At 55.9% G+C, this 15,687-nt stretch overlaps 1 protein-coding gene across 2 annotated transcripts; it reads right to left on the reverse strand.

The window, feature by feature from the left end:
- Window positions 1-143: 143 nt before the first annotated feature.
- RPRD2 (regulation of nuclear pre-mRNA domain containing 2) lies at window positions 144-15,104 on the reverse strand. Of its 2 annotated transcripts, XM_053967114.1 has the most exons (11): window positions 14,866-15,104; window positions 10,076-10,205; window positions 9,717-9,817; window positions 8,570-8,644; window positions 7,254-7,306; window positions 6,697-6,823; window positions 6,140-6,315; window positions 5,243-5,528; window positions 4,725-5,000; window positions 4,276-4,479; window positions 144-3,678 (listed from the first exon to the last, which is right to left on the reverse strand). In XM_053967114.1, exons 1-11 carry the CDS (start codon window positions 15,089-15,091, stop codon window positions 1,031-1,033), a joined length of 4,302 nt encoding a protein of 1,433 aa, XP_053823089.1. In that variant the 5' UTR covers window positions 15,092-15,104; the 3' UTR covers window positions 144-1,030. The 2 variants fall into 2 exon arrangements, with proteins under 2 accessions (XP_053823089.1, XP_053823090.1); XM_053967115.1 differs by lacking the exon at window positions 8,570-8,644.
- Window positions 15,105-15,687: the final 583 nt, after the last annotated feature.

Below are 15,687 nucleotides of genomic sequence, written 5' to 3' on the forward strand. Positions count from 1 at the left end.
AGCCGCAGACAGGGCGGAACCATGGAAGGGGGGGGGGGGGGGGGGAGAAGGAGCCGCAGGGAGCGGGGGCCCGGCCCGGGGCGCTCCCCCTCAGGCCGGGGGTGCCCGGAGCGAACGCGAGAAAGAACGGACCCGCCAAGGGCTGGTTTGGTACTTTTTATGCAGATCCTGAAGCCCACACCGGTATCAAACAGGTACGATGGAGGCAACTAAAAACCAACCAAAAAATAATTAAAATAAATCAAGTAAAATCCCGACTTCATATAAAAGCCGCGGGGGCGGCCGTGGGTGTGTGTGTGTGAGGGGGGGACCCCTCTGAGCCCCCCGCCGGGCTCCGGCTGCGTGTGGTGAACGATCCCAGAGGGAATTAAAAAGTGATTGCTATATACACACACGTAGAAAGTCTGAACGGCGATCCCGGGGGTGGGGAAAACAAAACAAAAAAATCAAAAGATCCCCAAATTAACCCAAACCCAACCACAGTCTTCCCAAGCAGTGGGGACAGGCTTGGGCCTTCTTGCTGCCGGAGTCCCACGTCCCATGGAGCTCCAAGGTGGGCTTGGGTGGGTTCCTCGACCCTTTTTTTGCCTTGTTTTGGTGCTTTTGGCAGACAGGAGGAACAGAGGGGTCTCCCCTCCCTGCAGCAGCAATTTGGGGATCGGCTGTAAACCAACACCCCAACACCACTCAGCGCTCCTCTCGAAGCTTTCAGAGTTTTTCCTTTCTTTTAATTTTTTTTTTTTTTTTGTCGTAACTTTTTCAACTACTACTGAAGGTTTTATTTAACAGCAACGTGGCTTCTTCTCGTTAAAACATTGTTTTGTGTCTGTTTTCTTGTCTCACCCAATGCTGGGGGGGGCTGGGGGTAGAACCAACCGAAAAGTACAGAACATTTAATTTAGGAGAAGGTTACAGGGGTCGTCGAGGGAAGGAAAAAAGAAAAAAAAAATAAAAAAAAGAAAAAAAAAAAAAAAAAAAAAAAAAAAAAGAAAACAAACGAAAGGGCAGCCCCGGGAGCTCGGCAGCTGCGTCAGTACCGGGGAGGAAAGAAGGGGCGCTTAGGGGTGAAGAAGGGGGCCCCCCCTCTTCCGAAGGGTGGCCGCGGCCGCTTCAGGCTCTGGAAGGGGTCTCTGCCGCCGAAGGGCTCCCGCGGGCGGAACTCGGCGCGGGGCGTGCGGAGCAGGACGGAGCCGCGGCCCGCGGGGTCCCGGTGGGCCGGGGGGCCCAGCCCGCGCGCGGCCCCCAGCTGCTCCCGGGGCAGGGGGCCGGGCCCCGCGGGGTCTCGCGAGCGGGGCAGGGGGTCCCGCGGCTGCGCCCCCCCGAAGTGCTCCTTCAGCGTCCCTTGCATCGTACCGTGCTCCTTGGGGAAGGCGCCGGCGCCGTGCTCCATGGGGGGCGGCGCAGGGAAGGGGACCCCGCCGTGCTCCCCGGCCGGCGGCGGCTGCGCGGGGAAGGGGACCCCGGCGTGCTCGCCGGGCACCGGGGGCGGCGGGGGCGTGGGGAACGGGACCCCCGCGTGCTCCACCGAGGGGGGCGGGGGGACGCCGTGGGGCAGCGGGAGCGGCGCGGGCGTTTCCTTGGAGAAGGGGTTGGCGTGATCCACCGACGGCATGCGGGGAGGGACCGAGTGGTCCCTCGGGAAGAGGCCGCCGTGGTCCTTGGTGGGAGCGGGCGGGGGCACGGCGGGCGGCCCCACCGGGTCCCGTGGGAAGGGGTTCCCGTGCTCCAGGGGAGGCGGCGCGAGGGGCGGCGGCGGCAGGTGGTGCTCGAAGGCGGAGCTGAAGTTGTTCGTTCGGAAGTTGTTGACGCTCTCCGGGAAGGGCGGCACGTGCTCCTTGTAGGGCGCCGGGAAGCCGCCCATGCCGGGCAGCTCCGAGGAGCCCGAGGGCCCGTTGTCGAAGGCGCTCCCGCCGCTGCTCAGCTCGAACCAGCCCGCCCGGCTCCCCTCGCGCCCGTGGCCCCGGCTGCCCTTGCCCAGCACCCGGATGGACTCCACGGTCTGGATCGGCTCCCCCGACATGCCCCGGCTCGAGGCGTTGTGGTAGCCCAGCGTCTCGATGGGGGCCCCCTTCTCCTCGGTGCTGTCGGGCAGGTCCAGGCAGGAGGAGGAGACGCGGGTCTCGATGCGGTAGTGCTCCTCCGGCGGCTGCGGCTCGCCCTTCACAGCCCCGGACAAGCTCCCCACCTCGCCGGAGCCGCCTTTGGGAATCTGCCCAAAATGCTTCTCCTCGGAGGGCTTCCGGGAGGCGTTTTTGAGCATGTTCTTGAACTCAATGGTGGAGGTGGCGGAGATGGAGGAACCCAAGGGTTTGTCCCCGCCCGCCGCGGGTGGTCGGCTGGCGGGGCTGGGGAGGGCGTTTTGGGGAGAGAAGAGCGAGCGGTGGGGAAGCGCATGGGGCGAGTCCGAGTATTGCTTCTGCGGGAGGCCGGGCTTGGGCAGGGCGCTGTGGTTGGAGTCCGGCGTGAAGAACACGTCGTTCTTGCTGGGCGACGGGGACCCGTCCGAGGCCGAGTCCTTCCCCCTGCGGCCGTAGCTCCCAAACATCCCTGGGGATGAGGCCAGCGGGTCGCAGCTCTCGCTCTGATCCAGGATAGACCTCATGGCCGGGGGGAAGGACGGCTTCACGCCGAACTCCTGCGACCGCTGACCGTAGCTGGACAGCACTGGCTGGTACTCCGCAGAATCGGGGAGTTTACTCGATTTCAGGATAGACTTGACCGGCTTCTTCTCCAAGTTCAGCATGGCCGAGGGCGGCGGCCCGGAGTAGTCAAAGTCACGGTAATCCTCGTCTTCTTGGAAAGATGTATCTGGGTAAAACTTCTCCTGGGAGGAGTCCATCAAGGAGGAGGGCATCTCCCTGCTGTCCACAGGTGGCTTGTACAGGCTGGCCGGGGACTCTCTGCCAAGGCCAAAGGGCCGGTAGCCATGCACGGAACTGGGAAGTTCTTGGGAATATCCATCATCCCGGCCCTGCAGAGGCGACCTTGTGCTGCTGGGAGTTGAAGAACCGGGGCTCATGATTTTCGACAGCAGGGAGATCGTGTCGACGTTGCTCGACGTTGGCTTGTCCATCATCTCGTCCTGGGTGGGCGTCCCGCTGCGCTCGTCGCGCACTGGCGTCCCGTCCACATTGTCCATGGAAGTGCTGGTGGGACCACGCTGGAAGTCAGAGGTGTGACTCTCCGTTGCCATGCTGGACCCCAAGCTGCTGAGGATGGGAATATTCAAGTTCAGGCCACTGAAGCCAGGATTTCCCTTCAGGAAATTGTGTATCTTCATCTCCAAGCTGGGAGAAGGGGGTTCTGATTCCAGCTTGGCTTTTGAAATTTCGGAGGATTGACCCAGTGAGGTTTCTGTTGGCAAAAGGGAGGAAGGACTGGTAGGGTGGGAACTGGAAAACCCCAGGGAATTAGTTGGTGGCTTAAAACCAGAGCTTGACAGTGCTGGGGTATGTCCGACGGGAGCCTTATTGACTGAAGTGGAGGAAACCTCTGCGGTGGTTGAGTTTGGAGAATAACCAAAACTTTTGGCTATAAAGGACTGCGGATTGGAAGGAACGTTCCTCCCCTTCGCGCACGGCACGGTTGCGTTGGCTGGCGATGCCGAGGTGCTCTGCGAGGCGGGTTCTCCTGACTGAACGGTGTTTCCAGCCACGCTCTGCAGCAAGGACGACAGCCCTGGAAAACAGAACTGCTGCATCAGGTGCTGAGGGCAGGGGCAAATCACCCCAAGCCACTGCCATAGGGGAAAGGCCCCTATGTTGGCACTCTTTACACCCCCCAATCTCCAGCCACGAAGAGGACTGGATTTTGCTGCACTGACACTAGCACCCAGTGAGTTGCAACATTTCGCCAAAGGCTTGGATTGATCTACAAATATAAATTACACCATCGAGTCAGGTGGGTAAGAACTCATCCTGGTCTGCAGCCAGGAGTGGGAAAACCTGCCCTGCTGGCCAGGTGACCCTGGCAAGGTGCCAGAGCAGGAGTAGAACCTCTTGGTCTCCTGTCCTGTTCGGGGAATGTTCCAGATACGTGTGCTTCAGCCACAGCACAAGCAGGAAGTACAGGAAAGTACAGGGAAGTGACAAATCTCACTGTTCCGTGACACCTGTGCTACCTGAGAAAGACCATCCACACGTGCCAGTGACGTAAAACGTTCCAATGAGGTTTTTCTCCCCCTGTTCTCACTTTAGGACAAGCAGAGCAGCACATTTCATTCTGGCCACTGCCCTCAGACACTTGCCAGCCCTCCCCCAGCACCCACCCCCGTACCTTGCAGCGCTGGCGCCGTCTGAGTCTGGGTTTTGGAGAGAGCCGACAAAATGCTTTCCGGAGTTATCTCAACTTTGGAGAGAATATTTGCTAAAGGATTCGAAGGAGCAGACGGCGTTCCCAGGACAGGAGTCTTCAGGCCACTGGTGAGAGCTGAGGGGCTGGTCGGGGTCCCTGGCGAAGGTCTCGAGGCGGGACTCACACCTGGGGCAGGAGCACACACCACTCACCTGCGCTGCTCCGGCAACGCACGTGCTTTTGATTCAGGTTTCCCACAGGCACAACGGAGCACGAGCAAGGAGAGGCTCAGGAAGCAACACCATGTGCCAGAGACCCAACCAGACCTCTGAGAGCAGTAACTCACTCACGTTTATTTTGGGACAATTAAAGCTTTAAATGATCACCCAGCTCCGTTAGTGCCAGTGCCCACGGCCCGGCTCAGAACTCACCTGTGCTCTTCATCACCGACGTCAAACTGCTCAGGATGGAGCTGATCTTGGCCAGGTCCACGTTGGCCAGGTTGGGTAAGGCAAGCGCCGGTGCCAGAGGGATGGGAGCTGTGCTCACCACCTTCGGAGCCGGGGGTGTCGGAGGGGCTGGGGCCGGCGTGGCCACCGTCCCCGAGGCTGTGGCAGCCGCAGCAGCTGATGGCACCGCTTTTGGGACGCTCTCGGTCTTGGCGGGGGCCGGGGCCGGAGCAGCCTGTTTGTCCTTCCTCTCCTCCACTGCAGCAGAGAGGGGAAAACAAAAGCAGAAAGGTCACGACTCAGGGAACATCAATCCTGATTCCCACAGATGTAAAAACATCTTTGATAAATGTTCTGGGAGATGCAAATGATCACAGTGGGACTGGGACTTCCCTGCCAGGAGATTCAAACCCAACAGCCCCAGCCCACAGGCTTTGTGCCTCCTCCACATCCCAAATGAAGCTGGAGAAGGCTGGTTTGTCCTATATCAAATCACATACCAATGATTTTAGACGTATCATCCTCCACATCGGAGAGCTCCATGTCTTCCACATCCCGATTATCTGTTGCAGGCTCTGGAGAGACCATCTTGCGGCCTCCAGCTGCTGGAGACCGGGTGCTGTTCTCCTCCCCCATCCCCTGGAAAGGGGACTCGGAGCCCGTCGGAGATGGAGCATCCATGCTGGGAGAAGGGACAGGAGACTCCTCGGGATCAGGGAGGGTTGCTTTCAGCTGGTCCAGCTTTTTCTTCAGATTGCTCACTCGGTTAGCAAATGTTTTATAGGCCTAAGGAAGGAAGGACACTGCACTGGGGGATCTTTCATGCCTCAGTCACTTCCTTAAGGAAGCAACACACACCCTGATAAAACGAATTCCAAATCCCTGGACCCTGCAGTGCTAAGAACTCGGCTTCTCCATGGGACTCCCAAGGCAACAACCACAAGAAGTGGGGAGGATAAAAACTTTTTCCACTGACTTAAAAGAATTTTCATAACCCCTCACATATTTTAACAAATACCCATTTGGGGCTTTTTGCAGGTTCTGGAGGGTACTGGTTGTTTTTATAACACTTTACTACCGTCCTTTCTTCGCTCATCTAGTTGTCACCTAAATCCCAAGTTTCCAGAATTCAGGATTTGTCACACTAACTGTAATTTTGCCCTGTTTAAGAATCTAGAGGGCATCCAACATTTCAGCAACACACACAAATTGAGCTTCCAACTGCTGGATTTTGAGAGCATATCCTTGTCTTGCCCAAACCCTCCATTCTGCTCTCTTTGGAAACCAACCCCACAAACTTTTTAATTTTGAGAACAGAGAGATGAGGCATTTTCCAGCCCAGTGAACAGAGGCAGATGCTGTTCCACCTGTGGAGGATCCAGAAAAGGCAAACTTACATTTGCCACCACCTTGACTTCTTTGTACTGTGCCTCGTAGAATATCCCAGCGTTCTCCAGCGCCTCGGTGAGCGAGGGGCCGTTCTTCACTTGCTTGTCCAAGCCATTGACAAATTCCTCCAGCTTTGAACTTGCTTCTTCAAACTCCTTGGAGAACTTCTTCCCTCCTGTTTTATCTGCAGGGAGATGAACACCATGGAAATGAGCTGCCACATGCCAAACCACAGAAGTGTGGCCTCAGTGGCAGCACCTGGGATATTGGGACAGTGGAGCTGCAGGCTCCCAAACCACCCTGGTCATCCTCTGGGATCTGGCAAGGAGAAGGCCTGGTTGCTGGCAGAGTGCTGCTTTTCAGACAGTCTTTTTCTGCTTGGTCTGAGCTCTGCACCTCAGAGTTTCCACAGAAATTCAAACTAACCCAAGATTTTTGGCTCCTGATTGCTGGTTCTTAACCTCACTCTGAAATTCTGGCATTTTCCAGACACAAATTCTGGCATTTCCCATCTCGACAGAACTGAGGAGCTCCCACAACACCTTCAGTGCCCTCGGGGCTTTACCTTTCAAGCACTTGAGTGTCTCAGTGCTGCAGACGTCCACCCTCATAGTGGAAAGCTGCTTCTCCTTCAGCTCTATCTGATCTTCTGAGCGTTTGTACAACAGCAGCTCATCAATGAGGGACTGGGGCTGGAAAAAAAGCAAACAGGAAAAGCCTCCTCATCACATTCCAGAGAAGAGAAGCCCTGCCTCTGCTCTGCTTCCAGACTGCTTCCAAGCAAGAGCTAACCCAGGAACCACGTGGAGCCTGGGATTTTCAACCTCAAATCTCACGATGAGCAGACCCGGGCTCAGGTAGGAGCTGCAATTCCACAAATCTCCTGGTTAAAAGCAGGGACAGGTCTTTTTCTATTTACTCCCCATTTCACTCTACAGGTGCCTGTGCATTTCATTAATATGTCCCACTCTGTCAGGGGACTGAATTTAGACCAATTTCTTGCCACCAACTCCTCAGCCACAGCCCCCACATCACAGGAGGCTCTTGGGCCTGGGGTCACCCCACATGCAAACCCCCAAGGTGGGGGTCAGTGCCACGGGTCACTTCCACTCACAGACTTACTCGGAATTCGGCAACAATCTTGGACTTCAGAGCAGCTTTCGGGTTGGTGGAGGCTGTGGGGATAAAGGAAAACTGTGAAGAAATTAAGGAACCACATCCCAATGGAAAATCAGTCACAAAAGGCAGCCTAATAAGAGATATTTTAAGATAACTCCACGTGTTACCCATCACATCCTCCCCTCCATGCATGTGTCCCTCAGTGCTCCGGGCTCCTGGCAGCTCATGGGGTCATGGACACGCACAGCTGGATTGGGACCGAGCTCAGCAAGTGACACTGCTGCTTTTTAACATGCTCTGAACATTTCCTGGGCACACCTTTTCCTCAGGAAGACAAGTCCCTGCAACAAGGTCGCTCTGACAGCCTTATCCAAGGAGTTACACCTCTCTGCAAGGAAGGGAATGTTATTCCCAAAGTGCCAGACCTGGAGCTGACATGGAGCCCAGGTTTCCCATGGGTAGGGCTTCCCTTGGGCACTTCCTAGGTCTGACCATGCTCAGAGCCTTAACAACTGTCACACCTGGTTACAGGGTGGGGGGAACGAGTCCTGCTGGCAAGAGACTGAATCCATCAGATTCTGGACAAAACAGGAGAAACAGGAAAGAAGAAATGAGCTGATGAGAAGCAAAGCACTAAACCCTCCATCCACGCTGGACACAGCCCAGTTCTGTCTGGGAAAGCAGCTTCTGGTGTTAATATACACAGTAATAAACACTCCCCAACTCTTTTAACCTTCTGATGTCACCCCGTGTCACACGTCACACCTGATGTCCCACGTGTCACACGTCACACGTGATGTCCCACACGTCACTCCTGACATCTCACCGCCTCTGTGGGGACCACTCAGGGTGTTGGTGCAACATGAGATCATTAAGGTCACTCTGTTATAATAAATTCTCTCCTGCTGGTCTGGGTTCTGGACTGTTGGACTCTCACAGCCTGTCCCTGCACTTCCACCTCCAGGTTCCTCCTCCCAGCCCAGCCTGCTGGGGCAGAAGTGTTCCTGAGCATGAAGGGAATGTCCATCTCCTGCTTCTCTCTGTCTTCTCTCCATCTCTGACCAGTCTAAGAGCAGTTTCCAAGAGGTTCCACCAGCTCCTTCCTCTCCTGTCCACAACATCTGCTCTCATATCTTAATTTTTGCCTCACTTCTTTTCTTTACAAAGTCGTTTTCTACCAACACCTCCTTGGTGTGCACATCCTGGGGCCCTTGTGAGCCTGCAGGCTCAGCTGGCTCAGCCCACGCTGGGCTCAGCCCTTCTGCTCCTTGAGCAGCCAATTTCTGCATTAGTGCACAGAGTTCACAGTGGTTCCTTACTTTGTGATTTCTTCCACGGCTTATTCGGTTTGTTCAGAGACTCTTTCAGCTGCTTCTGAGTTTTGAAAGTGGTACCTGGAAAACATTTCATTTTTGGCAGTCTGGCATTATGGGATTCCTGTCAAAATCTGGTTTTTGGTGCCATACAGTTGCACGGTGAAAGAGTGAACAGAAATTTGTTTTAAAATACCTCGACCAACTTCCTTAGAGGAGCTGCTGGATGCCCAAGAGAACCTCAGTTTACTCAGGAATGCAGCAACCTGGGGGTGGTCTGCCATTTTTAAATCAAGTTTCTGTTTGCCCTTACACTAAGGCAGTTCAAAAATCACAGTAAAAAGGGAAAACACAAGGAATCTAAAAATGAAACTCTTTAAGGGAGGCTGTAATGGAATCAGCATGGAACAGACAAAGCACTGCCCATTGGGAAAGCAGCCACAATACCTGATTTACCTGGAACCTCACAGACCTGTTTTCAAGTTACAGAAATGAGCGATTTCAGAGCAAAAAGCACAAACGTCACTTCTCGGCATGCAACACCCAGCTCAAGCCTGTCCTCGTGCCACAGCCCGACCCAAGACACCACGTTCCTCCTGACCATGATGGCCACTGACCCTCAGACCACACCTGAGGGCTTCCTGAGCACCTGCAGCTCTTGATGATGTGAGTAAAGCCAAAACCTGGACTGATTTCCTGCAAGTACTGCACTGCTAATTCCTGCTCTTAACCGACTCCACGTGTTTCTCCCCTAAGGACCTGAGGGCTCTTCACCCTCCAGCTTTGCTCCTGCCTCTTCCTACCCCACAAACACCATTAGTTAAACCAGCCTACGACTGAACAGGGCAAGGAGGTAGAGCCAGAGCACCCTGGTCAGGACGTGTAGGACCATTTCAGCCTCATGTTCTGTTTGCTCTCAGCGGGAGCAGTTCCAGCTCATGTGAAAGAATTCACAGCTGCCTTAAGAAAGGTACAGAAGAGGTAAAGCAGAGGAGAATCCAGCGCTGCTCACGTCCCACACCCGGCTACGTTCCAGCCTGTGCCAGGTGCAAATGCCCCTCATTCCCCTCAGTGACCCCAGACTATTTCTACAACTTCAGCGAGCTCACGTGGCAGTTTGTAAGGTGAGAAATGCAAAGGGTAAGTAACTTACTCAGTGCTTCTTTCAGTGCCAAAATGGTTTCCTCAGGGTACACGTTCCTGTCCTCCCAGATTTTGAAGATTCTTTCAATAGATTTGGAAACGGATGGATCCCTGGAAAAGAAGAGTTCTTTACCCCCTGACTGCAGGACACTGGTGTGAGGCTTCCCTTGCTCCACAGGATAATTTGACCCAAACCATCTCCCCTGTGCAAATTAAAACCCAGCTCATGCCCACTCTGCAAACACACAGCTGTTCCAACAGAATCCTTTAAGTTCTGCTGATGTTTCTAGAAAGTCTGAGATATCAGAAGAAAAATTCTCCCTTTTTGAGACACTCAGCCTCCCAACAGCCCGTTAGTTCATTACTCACTTCACTAATGAAGCAGCCTCAGGAAGCACCTCTGCAAAGGTGTCCCGAAAAACAATGGCATTTTTCCTCTTGCAGTTCTGTATGACATCATTGGCCAAGTAAAAAAGGTTCAGCCGATGAGGAAAAGCAGCTGAGGACAAAAGAAAATTTAGAGTCAGCATCAGACAGAAGTACCACAACAGCCACACCTTGATCCCAATACTTCAGTGCTATTTTGGGAAAGTTTCAGCGTTTCCAAGGTCCAGCAGGGAAACCCTGAGGACTGGAGAGAACATCTTCAATTTACAAATGATCTTCAGATTCCCCAGCTGTGCTTGCTCCTCTGACCCCCCTCATGTTCAAAAGCTCCAAACTGAGTTACTTCATCAAACCCCTTCCTCAGAGTGGGTAAACTTGGGAAGCTCATCCACATGCAAATGATGGTAATGAGCTCCTTCATTTCACTAAAGGACATTGCCAAGGATTAAACTAAAGGAACAGTGCCAAAAGATGGTGTTACTTCACTCACCCGTGTGTTGTCACCTCTCACCTGCCCATGTCACCCCTGGCTGCAACCAGAATCAGTTTTTATCTACAGATCCCTCAATTCTCTATCCTGCTTCATTTTCCACTTGTCCCTACATTGGACTTCCCACAGCATGGCTGCACCTTGCAGCTCTCCAGGATTCCTCTCAGGAAGCTCAGCATCCTTCCTGGTCCAGAGCCCCGGGGGGGAGCTCACCCCTCACTCAGCAAAAAGCTGGAAAAAAAGCAAAAAAGCTGAAAAAAAAAGCAAAAAATCTCCCAGCAGAAACATTCCACCTGTGCTGCCCTCCCAGCATCAGGGCGAGTTCACGAGTGAACACAAATTCAAAAGGAAGATCCTGCAGAGAAGATCCTCCTTTGAGGGGAAGCAGAGCTCAGCCCACAAGAAAAAGCTTGGATGGGTTCTCAAATCCCCACGGGTCGATGTCCTTAAGTATCACTCCAGACTGGGGTGAGGAAGGGCACAGGGACAGAGCCCTTGGGAAGTCCCTGCTCCTGAAGCCCTGTCCCTGCCCCAGGACACACACCAAAGGCCTGGGAGCCAGTGAGTCACTGCCAGCAGCTGCTCGCCCCCAACCCTGCATGGAGCCCCAGCTCCCACATCCCAGGAGGAGCTTTTATCCCTGACCCTGCTCCTCTGGCCATGGCCACCTCACAGAGTCCCAGTTCAGGAGTTTTTATCCCTGACCCCTCTCCTCTGGCCATGGCCACCTCACAGAGCCCCAGCTCCCAATTCCCAGGAGGAGTTTTTATCCCTGACCCTGCTCCTCTGGCCACTGTAACCTCAAAGAGCCCCAATTCAGGAGCTTTTATCCCTGACCCTGCTCCTCTGGCCACGGCCACTTCACAGAGCCCCAGCTCCCACATCCCAGGAGGAGTTTTTATCCCTGACCCCTCTCCTCTGGCCATGGCCACCTCACAGAGCTGCAGCTCCCAAATCCCAGGAGGAGCTTTTATCCCTGACCCTGCTCCTCTGGCCATGGCCACCTCACAGAGCTGCAGCTCCCAAATCCCAGGAGGAGCTTTTATCCCTGACCCTGCTCCTCTGGCCATGGCCACCTCACAGAGCCCCAGCTCCCACATCCCAGGAGGAGCTTTTATCCCTGACCCTGCTCCTCTGGCCATGGCCACCTCACAGAGCCCCAGTTCAGGAGCTTTTATCCCTGACCCCACAGTTCTGGCCACTGCCACCTCACAGAGCCCCAGCTCCCAAATCCCAGGAGGAGTTTTAATCCCTGACCCCTCTCCTCTGGCCACTGCCACCTCACAGAGCCCCAGCTCCCAAATCCCAGGAGGAGCTTTTATCCCTAACCCCTCTCCTCTGGCCATGGCCACCTCACAGAGTCCCAGTTCCCACATCCCAGGAGGAGTTTTTATCCCTGACCCCTCTCCTCTGGCCATGGCCACCTCACAGAGCCCTAACTCCCAAATCCCAGGAGGAGTTTTAGTACCTGACCCTGCTCCTCTGGCCATGGCCACCTCACAGAGCCCCAGCTCCCAAATCCCAGGAGGAGTTTTAATCCCTGACCCCTCTCCTCTGGCCATGGCCACCTCACAGAGCCCTAACTCCCAAATCCCAGGAGGAGCTTTCCCAGCACTGAGCGAGCCAAGGACTTTTGACCAGAACCTGTTGCTCACAACCTGTGCTCTGAACATGCTGACAGGGCAGGCTGAGGTGGGTTTTCTGGAGCACAGAGTGCTCTGCTCTGCCCCGAGGGCTGGGAATTCAACTGGAGCAGGGCTGCCTGGTGCTCCAAAACAATTTGCAGCCAGCTTTCCCTCAGATCATCATCCCGTTGGAATGGGCCTTCTGTGATTTAGTTAAACCCAGTGCTTGAGTGCCAATTCTCCCTCCCAGAGACATTTCACCAGCACAGAGCAATGATTCCACATCTTAATAATGTAATAATAGAATAGTATGTAATGTAAATAAGGTAAAATAGATTTCAAAGAAGTATAAACCTTTAATTTAAACGATCCAGCATCTACACAGCAGAAAGAAATGTGGAGCAGGACTCCAGCCTGATGCTGAGCATACAGAGCACCACTTGCTCAGAGCAAAGTTAGAGCCACAAGTTACAAACCAAGGTACACCCACACCACACAGGAGGAAAGATCCATAGGAAGGCTATGGACATGATCCACAAAGAAACCCAGGTGTCTCTGGGTCCAAGATGCAATGGGCTCTGTCCAGTGGGTGAACAGCTCCCCTCAGCTTAAACCAGTGAGGAAATGTGGGCAAACAGGAAACTGCAGAGCTGAGCCCACTCCAGCCATGCCACCTGCTCCAAACCAGGCACAATGGCACCAACAAAAATGGCATTTCAGAGCCTATGGACATGTTTAACTCACACTTAAACACCCTGGCCAAACCCTCCTGCAGGGACACTTGGATTCCCATCAGGGCCTTCCCAAAGGTGAAGAGACAGAATTTCCTTGCAGGAACATTCCTGTTGGGAAGCTCTGGCTGTGACCAGCATGGCTCAGAATCAAGATGCCAAAAGCAACAGCAACATGTCAAATACCAGCACTCCTATTTTTCCCGAAAATACACAATTCTGTGCCCCAGGAGCCCCAACCCCACCACATTCCCCCTCACCAGGAGGATTTGATGTGTTCATAGGAGCTTTGGAATGAAACATTTAAATGCTCAGAAATGAACCCAGAGCCACCTGTACTTGCTGTGGCACCACCACTGAGCTCCTCTGGCTGGGACAGGGACTTCCCACAGCATGAGAACTGTGAGGTCCTTGGGGCAGAGGATGAAGTGCACCATGAAGAGAAAAGCAGGGAAAAAAAAAACCTGTGGAAGCAGGGAGTAACCAAACAATCAGGGGTCAGGGCATGGCAGCATTGCAGCTGCTGTCAAGGATTGGGTGAGTAGGATAAGATGGTTAAGGAGGGACCTGGATAAAAGGAGGGGTGTCGAGGGGAGATCCTCACAAGGGCTGTGAAGGGAAACTTTGAAAGAATCCCACAAAATCCAACAAGAATTCCAGGCTGGGGCCAAGGGCTCAGGGTAGGAGGCAGCAGACAGGAGCTGGGGTAGGAACAGGGCATCGAGGACCTGCAGGTGGGAACAGTTCAATGGCTTTTGATGAGTTTGGGAAGGGGGAAGGAGTGATGGAAGAGCACTGAGGGCCTTGGAAGAGCCAGGACAACTGTGAGAAGGCCACGTGCAGAGGAGCTGGCACATCCCAAGGAGAGATGGGCTGGATTTTCTTCAGGGGGCATGCACTCGGAGCAGAAGGGGAAGAGCCCCAAGGATGATGCCACAGTGCCAAGGGGTGTCCAAGGGAGGAGGATTTCCAGGAGAGCTGGCAGTGGCAGCAAGACCCAGGGCACTTCCTCCAAAGCTCTCACCTTCCTCTCCTTAATTCCATGGAGTACAGACAAAACAGCTCAAACTCTGGGGAAAGAGGATCTTCTGCATTCTGCAGGAGTGCCTTGACAGCGAAACCCAACTGTCCCAAATTTTCCAAAAGGTTCAGCACGCAACAGATCGACACTTTGGGGTGGGAATGCTATCTCCACGTTCCTGCCAAGCAGAGCTTCCTTGAACTCCCACAAGAAGAGCCAAACCTTCCCACGGCAGCGGAGATAACACTGCCGTGCTGAGCCCCTTGCCAACACCAACCTCCTCCCTCCAGGTCAGGGACACATCCTGATGGGCACTGCAAACCCCAGAACTGGCACCCGGACTGTCCGTGCCCACCCCAGGCTGCTCCAAGCCAGGCAGGGCACAGAAACAGGTCCTTGAGCCCCCCAAAAGTGCTGCTTTAGGAGATCATGCATTCAGGAGGACAAAGGTGCCACCGCCGAGGTGCAGGCACGCATGTTGTGCTCCTCCAAGGATGACAAGGTGATGCACACGGGACAAGAGGGAACGTTTTCGAAGTAAAAGGGACAGATTTAGATGAGGTGTCAGGAAGGAATTCTTCCCTGTGAGGGTGGTGAGGCCCCGGCACGGGTAGCAGAGACCAGCCGTGCCTGCCCTATCTATCCCTGCAAGGCTCCAAGGCCAGGCTTGGAAGAACCTGGGCTAGTGGAAGGTGTCCCTGCCCACGGCGGGGTTGGCACCGGACGGGCTTTAAGGTCCTTTCCAACCCAAGCCTTTCTACGGTGATGAGCCCGACCCTGCGCCACCGGCCGGTCCCCGAGTGCCCGGTGCGGGCTCGCCGCCGATGGCGGAGCCGGAACCTCCGGGCCCGGCCGCGCTCGCTGCGCCCCGCTCTGCCCCGGCCGCCCCCCGGGCCCGCACTCACAGCGGCGCAGCCACTTCATCCAGTGGTACACGATGGTGCTGTGGTGCCGCTTGTTCTCCAGGCACCACGAGGAGAGGCCCTGGATCGACTCCATCGTGTTGGTCACCGCCTGCAGCTTCCTGTCGAGCGAGGCCTCGAGCGCGCCGGCCGCGGACGAGGCGGCGGCGGCCGAGGAAGAGGAGGAGGACGAGGAGGCCCGGCCGCCGCCTCCGCCGCCCGCCGCCATCTTCCCGCGCTGCTCGCGGCCGGGCCGCGCGGGGGGCGGCGGGGCGGCGCCTCACGGGGCGGCGGGGCCCGGGCGGCGGTCACGGCCCGGGGGGGATCGAGGGGAGCCCGGGGGGGGCGCTCGGGCGGTGCCAGAGGCGGCGGGAGGCGGTCCTGGCCGGGGAGAATGGCTCAGTCCGGGCGGTGCCAGAGGCGGCGCCGGCCCGGAGGGATCGCGGGGACCCCGGGAGGTGCCGGAGGCGGCGCCGGCCCGAGGCGGTGCCGGTACCGGAGGCGGTCACGGCCCGGCCCCCCCCGCGCGCGCCGCCCGCCCCCCCGCCGCCATTTTGTGACTCCCCGCACACGGGCGGGACGCGCACGCGCACGCCCCGCCCCCGCCGCGCCTGCGCGCGCGCGCCCGCCCCGCCCGGCAAGATGGCGGCGCCCCCCCCCCCCCTCAACCGCCCCCCCCCCGCCTTTCCTGGCCGTGAGGGGGGCGGAGAGCGCGGGCACCGCGCGAGCATGAAAACGCTGTTTATGCCGTAAATCCCCGATTCACCGAGCTTGGAAAACGCTGCTGAGTCCAACCCGTGACCGATTCGCACCGAGCGCCACATC

The sequence above is a fragment of the Vidua chalybeata genome, chromosome 29 (assembly GCF_026979565.1).
Source record: "Vidua chalybeata isolate OUT-0048 chromosome 29, bVidCha1 merged haplotype, whole genome shotgun sequence".
Classification (NCBI taxonomy): domain Eukaryota; kingdom Metazoa; phylum Chordata; class Aves; order Passeriformes; family Viduidae; genus Vidua; species Vidua chalybeata.